Source organism: Castanea sativa, chromosome 3, assembly GCF_040712315.1.
Source record: "Castanea sativa cultivar Marrone di Chiusa Pesio chromosome 3, ASM4071231v1".
NCBI classification, from domain to species: domain Eukaryota; kingdom Viridiplantae; phylum Streptophyta; class Magnoliopsida; order Fagales; family Fagaceae; genus Castanea; species Castanea sativa.
In genome coordinates this window covers 6,151,275-6,165,755 of record NC_134015.1, presented here as the reverse complement: position 1 = coordinate 6,165,755, position 14,481 = coordinate 6,151,275, and the positions used below count along the sequence as shown (strand labels likewise).

Sequence of the window (14,481 nt, the reverse complement as noted above, 5' to 3'; positions counted from 1 at the left end):
ATACCCCACGATACTTTTTTACTAACCAAATGCAATATACTATAATGTCATTATATATATATATATATATATATATATATATATAAAGATGGAGTATTTAAACTTCAATCATTTTATAATTAAAAAAGTAAACATGGAAGGTTGTGACATGCAATTGGCAGAACATAAAAAAGATGAGAAACGATAAGTTCATAATATTTTCACAACAAATTCAAAGTGGTAGGTTGTTTTTTACTGTTACTAGTGGGTAAAAAATTAATTTCAGTGTTGAGTTTAAATTAGAACTAATAATAACTAACTATCTAGAATTTGTTATGAAAATATTATGGACATAACATTTATAAAAAAAAATTAAATTAAATGACTTTTTTTAATGAAGCTAGACAGGAAACAAATATTAAAAAAAACATATACACTTTCTCAAAACAAAAAAAAATATATATACAAGTATCTAGAGTTTTTTCTCCAACAAAAAAAGTATCTAGAGTTTATACCTATGAATCAATAAATTATAGGCTGAGTAATTTTTTTTTTCCTTTCAAAAAAATGTGTATTATAATCTATGATTTAATATCAATATCTTTTTTAATCAGTATGTACCCTTATGACAATCACTTAGATATTCAATTTCTTAGATGTTATACATTAAGTTCCGTGGTTAAATTCAAACATAAGGTGGTATTCACTATTGACTGATGAAGCATAAGCAATTTTATTTTTTTCAAAATATAAACTCAATGTAACCATATGTTAAATCTAATTAAAAAACTTGATGTATTTCACCTATATATAAATATAATATTTTTAAAAAAAAACACATAAACCCCATCTTTTACGTCCAATAAGAACGTAGGCCAAATTTGAGGAAATGTAGGTTGAAATAGATTCTAGGCACTCCAAAATCCAAATAGGGACAAGGACAGACCCAACTAACAAGCAGGATAATGGGCTAAGCAGTTGAAAGAACACAATACATTGGAGGTATGCACAACCCAAAAATCTAAATTGCATTTATACGGGAAGATTTTAAATCAAGGCATTTGATAAATAAAAAACAAAATCAAAAACCAAACATTCTTACTAAAATTTAACAACACGTGATAATTTGAGTTTTGAAAATTTTATTTACAGTTAAAAAAAATCTGATATTATAGATTTGATGAAATGATATCTTACATGTAATCATTTTAAATTCACATATTAATAAAGCTTAAACAGTATAATAGCTAGATACATCCAAAATTTTCATATATGAAAAAAAACAAAAACAAGAACAAAAACAGTCATTTCATACTCTATTAAGTCATTTAAACTAAGAAAAAATTGAAAATCAAATCTTTATCTTTACGCACGTCTATCACGCACATCTATCCAAAGGAATTTTTTTTTTTTTTTAAACCACAAAACCAATAATGAATACATACTGTTATGGACAGAAAATAAATTGAGTTAAGTTTATTCGAGACAACCAATCTTCTAAGAGAAAGAGAGACCTATTGTACGTTAAATAGGACTTGAATTTAAATGGTAAATGCAACACAACTTTGAAATTAAAAATGCAATCCTAATCCTATCTACTTTATTTGAATTCAACTTGAAAACTAATGTCTCTTTATCTTCTTATACTGATATGAGCTATAATCACCAGTAAAAAAGACGAGTAAACTTGGAAATACAAGGAAGAGAGCTTGAATCCAGTAATCCCTCTTCTTCAGCCCTCAACTCTTTGCTCTTCACATTGTATATAAACAACTTGCAGCGAAATAGTATCATGATTTCTACCGAACAAGACTTGACATCTTGGTATATTGCAAGAGGTAAAAAATTATCATGAATGAAAGTCTTCAAAGTTTTGGGCTTGCAGACCATCGACGAAAGGCTTAATGTATATTGTTTGATCCAAATAGGTTTAAGTTTAACCCAATCCCTCAAGACCCAAAAATCAAACCTACCCTTGGAGCTTGGATTAGCATAACAAAGAAATCCATTGAAAGCTAATAACTTGCAATTGAGTCTTTTCTTGTTGCACGTGTTGGGTTTGGATGGCAACTTAATTCTTTCCCTAAGCTTCTCACTTGATATGTCTAATGATGATACATATGGCATCCTATTTGTTTCATATTTTTCCATCCAATTCAACGCCCCATTACACACAACTCCATCAAAAGTTTGATGGGCTCGTGTGTGATGGGCATGACTCAGAAAGTTTACCACGAAAGAAAAGCTCAATTCCCTCCAAGCAGGAGCTTCATCATTATTACTATCCATAACATATATATATAACACTTGACCATATTCTTACTCAAACAAAAGCAAACTACCTTGTACTTTTGGATGGAAACATCATATACCAATGAATAGTAGTTCCTCGGACTTGAACTCGTTAGTGGCACATGAGGGATGGTGCTCATCTGGCCAGTGCTATGATTATAGACGCGGAGATTGCCATTATAAATAGATTTTTTAAGCATTATCAGCCCATCATAGGCATCTTCAATTTCAAAATAATTGAACCAGAAATTGTCTGATATTTTAAGTAAAAAATTTAAAGTGATGAATACTTGCTTAGATCTGTGTACGAAGTTTGGATCATGAATCATTCTAAACCAACTTTTGCAAACCCTTTCACATTGGATAAGGCTTTCTAATGGCAATCTTGCTGATATCTCCGAGATGACATCTTGATCCAAAGGGCAGTGTTCATCTACTATGTGAGAAGGTGATTCATTTTCCATGATCAACTTTACTATTGAAGTTTTCACTGCAAGTTAAGAGGTTAAAAAATATTACATGAGTTACAAAGAATGCTCTAATAAAAAAAAAAAAACTAAACACTAGTTCAAACCCTTTTATACACACCCTTACATACACTCAAACTGCACATAAATTGTGACTTTTAATCAACATTTGTATGCTGTTTGATTGTGTGTGTGAGAGTGAGAGTGTGTGTAATAAAAACCATCCAAAGGGAGGGTGAGGTTGGGCATGAGACACTATGAAAATGCCATTACCACTCGTTATCACTTGAACCTCTAAGATAGATATGAACCGGTCATTAATTAAGAACTATCCATTTGTAGGCTATAATGAACTCTACATTTTGACATAAAATTTTATGAAAAAATATTTAACTTAAAATAAATATAAGAGAAAATTAACAAGCTTAAAAAATATGATAACCATTTTCTTAGAAGATGGAAAATCTTTAGAATCCCAAAAGAACACTCCCACCAAAGTAAAACATTCTTAAAGTGTATTTAGAATATTTCCTAACTTTGAGAAATTATATGAAAAAAAAAAGTTCAAATTACTATCAAATTTGAATATAAATCATCTGTACCATTTTTTGTCTTGCGCTTTATATTCCACAAATTAAAAATTGTCATGTGTTTATTTTTTTTCATTTTAAACTTTGACTATTTTATAAGGAAAGTTAAACAAATACATGGTAAGTTGTGATTGGTGTAATATAAAATAGAACACAAAAAGTGATACAAAAAATTTATATTCATCAAATTTACTACTAAAAAATAAATATAATTGTATCAAATGTTATAATGAATAGTAATTAGTGTTACATCAACAACATAATAATTTAAATAATAAAAGAAATTATTTATTTACTTTTCTTGAGTTTAAAACTTTACACGTCATTTTGAAGGATTAATATAATAAAATTTGTAATTTCTTTTTTTTGGTAGAAAATAAAATTTGTAATTTCACTAACATATAACTCTCTTTTTTCTTTTTTCTTTTTTTGTGCTCACTGTCAAATCCTACCATTTTGGGAATTTCCTAATCAGATCCACAAAGCCTCTCTATAGTCTACTGTCTTATCCTTTTTAACAGGGTGGTTGCCAAATTATTTTACTTTTGATGGGCTTCATTGTCAAAAGAGAAATATTACGTTCATAACATTTTTACAATATTTTCACAATAAATAATAAGTGGTTAGTTGTTATTGGTTCAAATTTGAACCTACCACTAAAATTACTTTTTTGTCCCAACAATAACAACTAGCAACAACATGCCATTTAAAATTTGTTGTAAAAATATTATGAATATATCATTTCTTTTATCAAAATAAAAATAAATAAATAAATAAATAAATAAATAATTGCATGTGTCAACAGATACATCTAGAGTTTAAATTGCGTCCGGAATTGGCGTAAAACACTAGTTTTACGCCAGCCAATAAAAACACGCCACCTCAGATTTGTTCTCTAACTTCACCTCTTCCTCACAATTCCCTTCATCAAAACCAATTCTACTTTGTGAAAACATAAAGAAGCCATTGGATGGGACCACAGTGAAGCTTTCACTGCTTTCTTTGTTTATTTCTCGTTCTCTTTTGTGCTTCAAGGGAATGAAGTAGCTGCTCTAGTTCCTTCACAAAGTATATTGCACCTCCAATAATAGAAGCTTGGTAACCCTTAATTTTAACCGAAACGAAGAAAGCTTCAATCTTTCGAAATTGTGAAACTAAAGATTGGAACTTTATAGAATTTAATGATATATAATTACCCTTTGAATATAGGAGGTGGGCATGAGAGACCTGAGGACATTGGTCATTCATTTGGCGTCTTAGGTTGCGTTCTTGGTTGGTCTTGTTCGCTTTCGCTTTTTTCTCTCCCGTGCAACTAATGGGAAAAAGGGTAAATCATGAAAAACAAACCTTTGAATCACAAAACCATGCTCACGGCGGCTCCAGCAACGAATCATGCAACTTGAGTGGCGGCATGTATCGGCGTGTGGTGGGGTGGAGGTTCAAGCAAGACGCAAGAGGAAGCAGAGGAGATTTTTAAAATTTGGTCTGGTTTGATAAGCGTCTGTGATTTGGATTTAAGAGAGTTGTTATTGTATGCGGTGAGGTATCTTAGGCATTTACTGAAATAATGACGTGGCGTATTTTTATTGGCTGGCGTAAAACTAGTGTTTTTCGCCAGTTCCGGATGCAATTTAAACTCATACATCTACGCCACAAATCAACAATTAGTTGATTAGGATTACATGCTCATTTTGTGGCAACTGGCAACTTGACTCTTGAAAACCCGATTTCTTAGTAAATTTCTAAGTAGTGTGTTTTTGTATGGAAGTTCCAAGTACATTTATTTATTTTTTATTATTATTATTATTTTGGTTCGTTGCAAATTTGATAAGGAGCACGTACAATCGCAGCCATGAATTTGGTTTGGAAAATATCAGTACATCCCTTAAGTTTAGGAATATCATTATGGAATTACATTTATTAGTTTAAAAAAAGATAAATGATTAAGTCCACCAAGAATTAAGAATAATATGAAATGTGACGGTTGTAAGTTTTCCTTGTTTGTTTCTTTTGTATCGAATAATCTGCACACTTCACGAGTGCTTTGAAGTTTTTTTTTTATTTTTAATTATCATAATTTTTCATTCATTTTGCTCACACATTTGTCGAATAATATCATGTATTTACAAACTATTGATACAATTAAGCAAAGATGTAATCGTATTATAACATATAACCCTATTTTAACATCATATATAAACATGTTAACTAGAAAAGCCACCCATGTTTTTAAGTAGGTCTCTTCGTGAGTTATCAAAGCCTCTCTCAAATGCCTAAATTAGAGTTTAATGCTTTTTTTTTCAGTTGTATGGAACCCGACTTTGTGAAAATCAAGTTCTAAGTTTTTTTATTTTTTGGCAAATTTAATAAGGATTAAAACTTGAGTCTTTAAACGGAACTTGATTTTCAAAAGTCGAGTTCCAAATAAGGCTATTTAACTAAATAACTTTCAAAAGAGTTTTTAATAAAATAATTCAAAAATATATATTATTTAACAAAATAGATCTCTCTCTCTCTCTCTCTCTCTCTCTCTCTCTCTATATATATATATATATAAATTTTTCCTGAAATGCCATATATAGGTTTCACAAGTTTCCTGCAAAAAAGAATGAGAATCAAGATATTCCTCACAATTATCATTACCCCAGTAACCTGTTTTATTAACCACTCTCTATGAATGGTGTTGATATATAGACTTCATACAATAGCTTTGATAATAATATCTTCTTCTTCTTCTTCTTCTTTTATAAGTGATAGCTTTGATATTAATATCTAAGTCAAACCATAAAGCTCTAGCTAAGGGCAAGAAATGAAGTATGTTCAAGAGTTTCATTTTCAATATCACATGAAGGACAGTAGGTATCTGAAGTATTTTTCCGTCGGTGCAGCTCTAACAGGCAGTGCCTGATTACAAACCTTTCAAATTTAAAAAAGACGAAGAAAAATTTCTGTCTACAGAGAAGGAAATAGCTCTTCCAAACTTCATATTATCATGAGCTCTATTAAGGATAGATCAGCTTGTCTTGGAAGGCCACATTCTAGGCAGTGAAATCTTCCAGATTTCTTGAGCACTTAGAGGTTTGCTTCTGTTAATTAAATCCACTCTCCACCTCTTGCTTGCATGAACTATCAGATCATTTAGGAAAATTATTCAATATGCCTTTACCTCTTACTTTAGACCAAGCACTACTGTTACTAGCAATGGCTTCACCCTTACCAACTCTCCATTTTGCTTCTGTTAGATCAAGAACCTTGCCTATACTCTTCCAGCACCAGAACTCATAAGGTTTAACCCTGCAATCAAGAAATGAGCTATTCCAGTAGCATTTAACCGTAAGAGCTAATTTGGCATTTCTGTTGGAATTAGAGTTTCATGCTACAGAGGTTTAACCATAATAGAACTTTTGTATTAAAGAGCTAGAAAGTTGGAGCATTTACCAAACTACAGTTATATTGTGCTTTAAAGCTATTACACCTAATACTAACCAAACGCAAAGTTTTTGGTATTCAGATATATTTAGCATAAAAAAATGCTACTAATTGTCGCTATTTTACTTTATAAAGACTTATTTTCATACTTGAATCCCAATAATTCAATTAATAACCAATTTTGATATAATTATAAAATTCTCCAAAACATGAGGCCATACAAGTCTGTCCAAAGTGATTTCTAGTTTGACTCAATCCTCAATTTGTTGAACAAGTTGTCACACAAAATAGTCTTCTTGATTTTCATTCTAATATCTTTGTCATTCCACTCTAATTTTCTTTCCACAAACAAAACTGCTTTTAGGCATGTTTTTTATCATGACACAACGAATAAACTAAGGAAAAAACCCTCTTGTAGAGACAGAAATTGAAATAGCTTGGATATCATTTTGGAATAAACTAGAAGTTAAATACTACTGAATGACCCCAAGTCAGCTCCAGTTAACTATTTGAAATTATGACACCATGGCATGGTGGGAGATCCATGGCTTACTTCAATAACTCATTATAACTGGCTTCTATCACTCACTGCAATCAAACTTTTCATTAATTTAAACTAAAGTTAAACCAATAGCCACTGATAATCAATTTAAAAATAGTAGCACCATCTGTGCAAAGTGTTACTATTCTCATTTGCTAAAGCCTAATACGCAAACAACATTCATGAATAAGTTTGTAACCTGGTTAGGACAGAATATTGATTTAAAACAGCAACCATATATTTCCTGCGTGTTTAGAACAGGGCATACCCAAACAACCTTTAAGGAGCCTTTGTTGTTTCTTGAAATAATCAGCAACCCAGTTTCATTTTCCTACAGTCACGGATACAAGTTTCACATTATGTTATCACTCATAAATGCACAAGACAAATGAATGCATCCAAAATCATCAAATTTTGATGTTTTACTTTCCAAAAGAGCTCAACATCAAGTATGTCAAGGAATAAGAAATTGTTGAATGATATTAAAACTCCAAGCATAACTACTGAAAAATTAGTGCGTACATTTTTAAATCATATCAACAGTCAACACCAAATTAAGCTCAAGACCTCACCATATGTTATATACATACTAATTCGGTGATCAATCCTATTCAATATCATTACGATTCAATGGTGTCCACCCATTGAATTTAGATCAAAATATTCATACTTATAACAGTAGAATAATAACTGTCTCACATAAGCTAAACAATGGCTATCAACGTCACATTTTCAACAGTGTCAGCCATCAGTATCAGATGGTCAGATCTTCGTGCCTCAACTTAGATATTTGTCAAATTCTTGTACTATGAGCTACAAAGAAGAGGAGCGAAACTCTAGTTATAAGAGATCAAAGTGACCAATTTTATCCCATTTGAGCTCTAAATGGGTGATCACCGTTGGCACCGTCTACTTAAACTTCTCTCATAGATGCATTATTGTTTCACATGGGCATAATGGCCCATCTATTCAAGAAAAACTTTGCTTAACATTGCATCATCAAGGAAAAGGCCAAATTACACCTAACACATATGCTAACACATTATGTGATGCATGCTAGATGTAACTGAAAACCACCAATGGGATCAAATATTAAAAGCAAGTGCAAGTATTAAAAAATGTAGTTGGTGCTGTAGGAAACATGTTCTCCCCACATTTGGGAGATAATTATTTTTATCGGAAATTTAATAAAGATCCCTAACCATTTAGATGTATTCAACTACTGATTAGTCAATTAATGCTAGCACGCCAATACCCTGAGCATTCACCAAAATCCTAATGGGTTTCAAAGCACAAGAATGATTCAAGTAGAAGAGTGAGTCGCTTGTACAAAGATTAAAAATCACTACTCTAAACTAATATGGAAAATCTTTTGAATGTCTTTATGCATTAAAATATGATCCACAATGGAAGAAAAAATTAGGCCAACAGCACTATTTTGAAGCCCAAGAAACTGGGGTACCACTACTACCTATCATAAATACCATTCCAGACAAAAATATCGGTGACCCATAAAAGATAAGCACCAATTGATCTTTCAGTACTCAAAGCATTTACCACATAAGAATTACCTTTTAATCATAAATGGGGAATTAGGGGAGGAGACAAGATATCTCAACCATATCCAACGAAGGGGCACCAAAATCAAGAGGAACCCAATATAAAATGGGTTGGATCAATCATCTATAAATTGTGAATCATGGCCAAAAGCCAATTTCTATTATATATTGACAATGATCTAAACAAATAGACAGATTTTCAGCCCTCGGGACACTATTAATTTACAACACATAAATGCCACATAACAACAGTAATATCCCCTTTGACATAGACTACATTCCAAAAAGTTACTAAAAATTTAACAATAATATATAATAAATAAATAAAAAGGTTACTGAAGATTTACCGATCTCCCAAGCTTGCAAGAACCAAGAAATAGAGCGAATATTAGATAACAATCACATAATGATATAGAAAGTTATCAGGTATGAGTTCAAACATAGCATTAAAGCTTAACCTTGTTAGCAATATTGTTGGAAAGCCAGTCTAGCCCTCATACAAGCCCTTTGCTGGCACATGTGCTACAGAAATAGACCCTACTTAAATAGCCTCAATCAGTGGATACTGAATTTTCCATATATGGTAAAACATGAAAGAATGTCAATATGCTAGCGGTTTTGTTGACAGAGGGAGTGAAGACCAAGCGTATCAGTGATTTCAGCAAAGTTCATGCAATTGGAAGATCCTACTTGTTTGCAAAGCAGCACAGCATTCCTCGATCCAACCTAGGCATTCAATGAGCACTTTGCTTACAATTAGCAATGTAACACAAACAATTTTAGGTCCTTTATATTCTATATGATGAACAAGGTATATATGTCATTAATTTCAACCAAAAGGTCAAGTTAGAATAATGCATAAGCTAAAGTTATTATAAAGAATTTGAAAGAGGCAAATTCCCAAAAGTGTTGAAGGGTGGTAGAAAAAGTGTTGTTCCTAATTTATGGGAAATTGATTTTACAAATCATATAATTGACTTGTAGATAACTTTGACTACTACTACTACAATGTCAAAGCATTCAAAAGAGGAAAATTCATATGATTTCAACACTCATTTTTAACTGCAAGTAGGGATAAAGTTACACATACGATATATCCATATGACCCACTAATAAAGAATGAGGGAAAAGAAAAGATATGGATAAATAAAAATACACAAAACTAACTTCAACAGACTATCTGGTTTTTTACTTTTTTTAATTTTGTAATCTAATATAATATATATAAAGAGATAATATTATGAGACATAATATTATGTGTATATATATACATAAAGAATGCCACACTTTATGAGACATAATATTAACTTCGCTTTGGCCAAATTTTGAAACAAATATATATATATATATATGACAATAGGCTCAAAGAAACAACATGATTGCATGATGACTTGCAATGAAAGATCAAATAGTTAGAGGAACGAACAATCATCAAACATTTAACAGAACAAATAGTCTTAAACACATAAATGAAAAGAAACATCATCTTGTAGAACGTATAAAATTTATTTGAAGCAAATACACATCACTTACAGATTGACTTTTGATGGGTAAAAATACGAAATTTGTCCTTGATCTTGAGAAACTGAAAACCTTCAAACAAACTTTTGAAAAAAATCTTGAATGCTCTTATCTACTTGATTTGATGACAGTAAGCCAACCAACATAGTTGCAGTGGTCGAATTTGCTGAAAAACCCTTATCCACCATTATTTGGAGATATTTCACTGCCTTTGATGTCTTGTTATGTTTTAGGAACCCTTGGATGATTCTGTTATACGTACGATCATCAGGAGAGCAATTGTTCCCATCCATTTTCTCAAGCACTTCACTTGCTTCATCTATCAGTCCCTCTTTGCAAAGCCCTTTGATTATAACATTGTATGTTGAGACACTAGGTTGCAATCCTTTGGCAGGAAGGCAATCAAAGAGTTCTCTTGCAGTCGAAAGTTCTCTAGCATTGCACATACAATCAATTAAGATATTGTGAAACACAATATTATGGTCCAAATTGTTGTCTTCCATCTCTTGAAACAATTCCATTGCCTCAGCAATTTGTTTGTTCTTACAAAGGCCATCTAACAAGACAACATAAGTTTGAGAATCTGGATGTTTCCCACAAGCTTGCATCTTATGGAATAGCTCTAGTGCAGCTTGAGGTCTCTTCACCCGGCAAAACCCACCTAAAAGAGTGTTGTAAGTCACAACACTAGGAGTCACTCCCTTGTTGGACATTTTATGAAAAAGACTCATTGCATCATCAATTCTTTTATTTTTGCAATACCTGTTCATCAATATGTTATAGCTAACAACATCTGGTGAACAACCCCTCTCAGCCATCATATTAAATGCCTTGATTGCCTCATACATTCTGTTTTGCATACAGTAACCATCAATCAAAGAATTATAAGTGACTATATTAGGCTCAATGCCCCTTTGAATCATCACATCAAAAACTTCCTTTGCCTCTTTTAGCTTCCCCTCTTTGCAAAATGCATCCACCAGTATGCTAAAGGTATGCACATCTGGCATTATCTTCCTTTGCACCATCTCATTCAACAAAGTAGCAGCTTCCCTCCACCGACCAAAATTGCATACGCCTTGAATTAAGCAATTGTAAGTGAAAAGGTCTGGCTTAATGCCTTTACTTATCATTTCAAACAAAAGTTTCAAAGCATCAGTTACCAATCTATCCTTACACAAACTATCAATGATTGTGTTGTATGTGGTCAGATCAAGTACAAAATTCCCTTTTTCCATCTTCCGGAGCAAGCTAGTAGCCACCTCAGTCTTACCAATCTTACACAAACTGTTTACTATTGTCCCACAAGTAAATCTATCAGGTTCATACCCTTTCTTCTCCATTTCATCTACCAACCTCACAGCCCCATTAATTTTACCCTGAAGACACAGCCCCTTAACAAGCGTGTTTAGAGTAGTTTGGCTTGGCTGATAACCAAGTTTAAAAATTCTTGCTAAGATTGAGAACCCAAAATCTACACAGTTTAAATGGCAGAAGGAATTGATCAACACATTCAAAGTAAAAAGATTAGGAGCAATTCCTAATGACCCCATTTGTTCAAATAGAGTAATGACAACTGGGTAATGCTTCATTCTTGCAATGGCAGCCAACAATCCAGTAAAATCGACAATGGAAGGCAAAGGGTCCATGTGAAGCATTTCATCAAACAGGTCTAAGGCATGATCAAGATTCCTAAAGGTTCCAGATTTGCACTGATCTCTCACAGATTCCAAGAACTGATTCTGATTAAGGCTTTCCACATTTTCTCTAAGACTACTACTACAACTACTACTAGTACTAATTTGAGCATTTGTAAAAGTAAGAGTAGAATAATTATAAGTAAGAGCATGAAATGGAAGGCTTGCTCTAACAATGAAATGATTGAATATAATAACAAGAGAGTTTGTTGATTTAACAGTAGCAGTACCCATTTTCCTGAAGAAGAAGAAGAAGAAGTAGAAGCAGCAGCAAATCTGGTATCAGGTTATAGACCCGGGTCGGGTTTGGTTTGAGTGGAGCTCCGAAACTCTTCAAAGGAGAAGGCGTCGTGGCGGGGAGGGAGAAGAAAGAGATATCACAATTGAATCAGTGAGAGAAGAACCGGGTCCGGAAGCTAAAGTCGGGTTTGAACTTTATGCTTTTCCTTTTGTCTCTTTTTGTCTTTTTGGGTTTTTTTCTTCAACAATTTATGAATTTAACAGGTCATACAGGCTTTAAAAAAAAATATTAATGGCTTTAAAAAAAAATAACTCAAAAAAATAACAATCAATTGGGAAGGTGTTTCTTTTTTTCTTTCTTTCTATCTTTGGATAAATTCAAAAGTTAAAAGAGAGAGAGAGAGGGGGACCGAAGTAGACCAAATGAACCGGAATTAATTGAACTAATCGAAATGGACCATTGATGTAGCTTAGCAAAAGAGTATACTTTTTTTTTTCCTTTTTCTTTGGATAACTTCAAAAGTGAGAGAGAGGGGGGCTGAACCGAAGTGAATGGACTGAAGTGAATCAAATGAATTGATATAGACCGTTGATATAGCTAAACAAGAGTATATGTTTTTTTTTTCTTTGGATAAATTCAAAAGTTATATAGTCCTACAGAGAAATAAATTGAAATGAATCAAATGGACTGAAGTGAACCAAATAGTTGATGTGGACCGTTGATGAAGCTTAACAAGAGTGTATGTTTCTTTTCTTTTTTTGGATAGATTGAATGAACCAAAGTGAACTAAAAAGTGCACCAAATTCGAATGGCCAGTAATATTGAGTAGTTTTTTTTAACAGTAATACTTATTAAAATACATACGAAAATAGTAATACTAATGTTTTAAACTAGGTTTATAATACATTACATAACCAAAATACAACTATAAAAGGGTCTAACCTTTGTAGTTGTAAACTGATACTATAAACGGACACTAGACACAAACAACCAATATGGGATAAACATCCTTTTTTTTAATAAATAATAATACTTATTAGAATACACACGAAAATAATAATACTGAACAATTTTATGTTTCAGTTACTTGAGTACGTTAGAAAACATCTCTTGATATAATAAAAAGGCTTTGACAGTTGCTTGAGTACATTGCACTGGATATGATCGCAAGAGGGTTTTCTTTTTTCTTTTTTTTGGATAGAAAGATTAGAAATTTTATAGATACTAATAACTTAAGCAAAAATACATCAACCATTAAGAAAAAGATGAATACTCAAGCCAAACAATAGGATCAATAATCTCCTTAGCATACAAAGCTAACGCCATAGCCACATAATTGCCTTCAATAGCCACCAGGGAGAGAGCATGCACCTACTAGTACTTCTTATGAGTTGCAATGTTTCACAAACCAAATGTCCATAATTTGTCCTTGAGGAATTATTTTCTTTGTAAAAACCATACAATCCTTCGTCTGCACATTCAAAGATAAAATCATGAATACCAACGTCTCAGGCAAAGTTGATGGAGTGATGATCACTTGCACCTAGCAACTTCAAGCTTTGACAAGAATCCACCCGTGATAATCTTGAACTTCAACATGCTCGTCAATCACAGATAATATAACACCAAGAACAACACAATTAAGGTCTAAGAGGAAAGCAAATCCCAGGTTCAATTTGTAACACCATCTGAAGGAGGTTGCCAGTACTGAGAAATCTCAGGCAGAGGTTAAAACCTTGCACTTGCCACTGCACTCGTATCTTATGTTGAAAATCATTGAAAAGCTGTCCACTGGACTGAATCAAATAGGTGGAATCAACAGCTTTCCTAGCGTGAAAAAAAAAAAAGTTCCATCCATGCCATATTTTCAAGCCATAATAGTGAAAATACTGAGATCAGATCTGTCAAGTTTAGATGTTACATGTTAGCTTGGAAACCAACTCCTTAAAATCAGTCTCGTACCAGTTATGCTTATGAAGAACATTTTTCCAAGCTGATCAAACATCATTGGCAGCATTACAAGACAAAAGAGCATGGGAAATAGTTTCTTCATTTGGCAATACACTGGACATCTGGCATCAAGTTATCAACAGGAATTCCATTACAAGCCAAATCCTGCATTGGGGGCAAAGAATTACTCATAGCTCTCCACATGAATATCTTGA

The 14,481-nt window shown here is 32.5% G+C and overlaps 1 protein-coding gene across 4 annotated transcripts; it reads right to left on the bottom strand.

Moving 5' to 3' along the window:
• Positions 1-6,132: 6,132 nt before the first annotated feature.
• LOC142627461 (uncharacterized) lies at positions 6,133-12,491 on the bottom strand. Of its 4 annotated transcripts, none has more exons than XM_075801327.1 (4): positions 10,391-12,491; positions 9,316-9,583; positions 7,567-7,629; positions 6,133-6,622 (listed from the first exon to the last, which is right to left on the bottom strand). In XM_075801327.1, the coding sequence occupies exon 1, from the start codon at positions 12,307-12,309 to the stop codon at positions 10,453-10,455; it is 1,857 nt and encodes a 618-aa protein (XP_075657442.1). In that variant the 5' UTR covers positions 12,310-12,491; the 3' UTR covers positions 6,133-6,622; positions 7,567-7,629; positions 9,316-9,583; positions 10,391-10,452. The 4 variants fall into 4 exon arrangements, with proteins under 4 accessions (XP_075657442.1, XP_075657443.1, XP_075657445.1 ...); XM_075801328.1 differs by having other exon boundaries at positions 7,576-7,629; XM_075801330.1 differs by having other exon boundaries at positions 6,133-7,629; positions 9,316-9,601.
• Between the last annotated feature and the right edge of the window lie 1,990 nt (positions 12,492-14,481).

Coding starts and splice junctions, on each gene's coding strand:
- LOC142627461 (XM_075801330.1), bottom strand. CDS start 12,309: ATGGGTACTGCTACTGTTAAATCAACAAACTCTCTTGTTATTATATTC.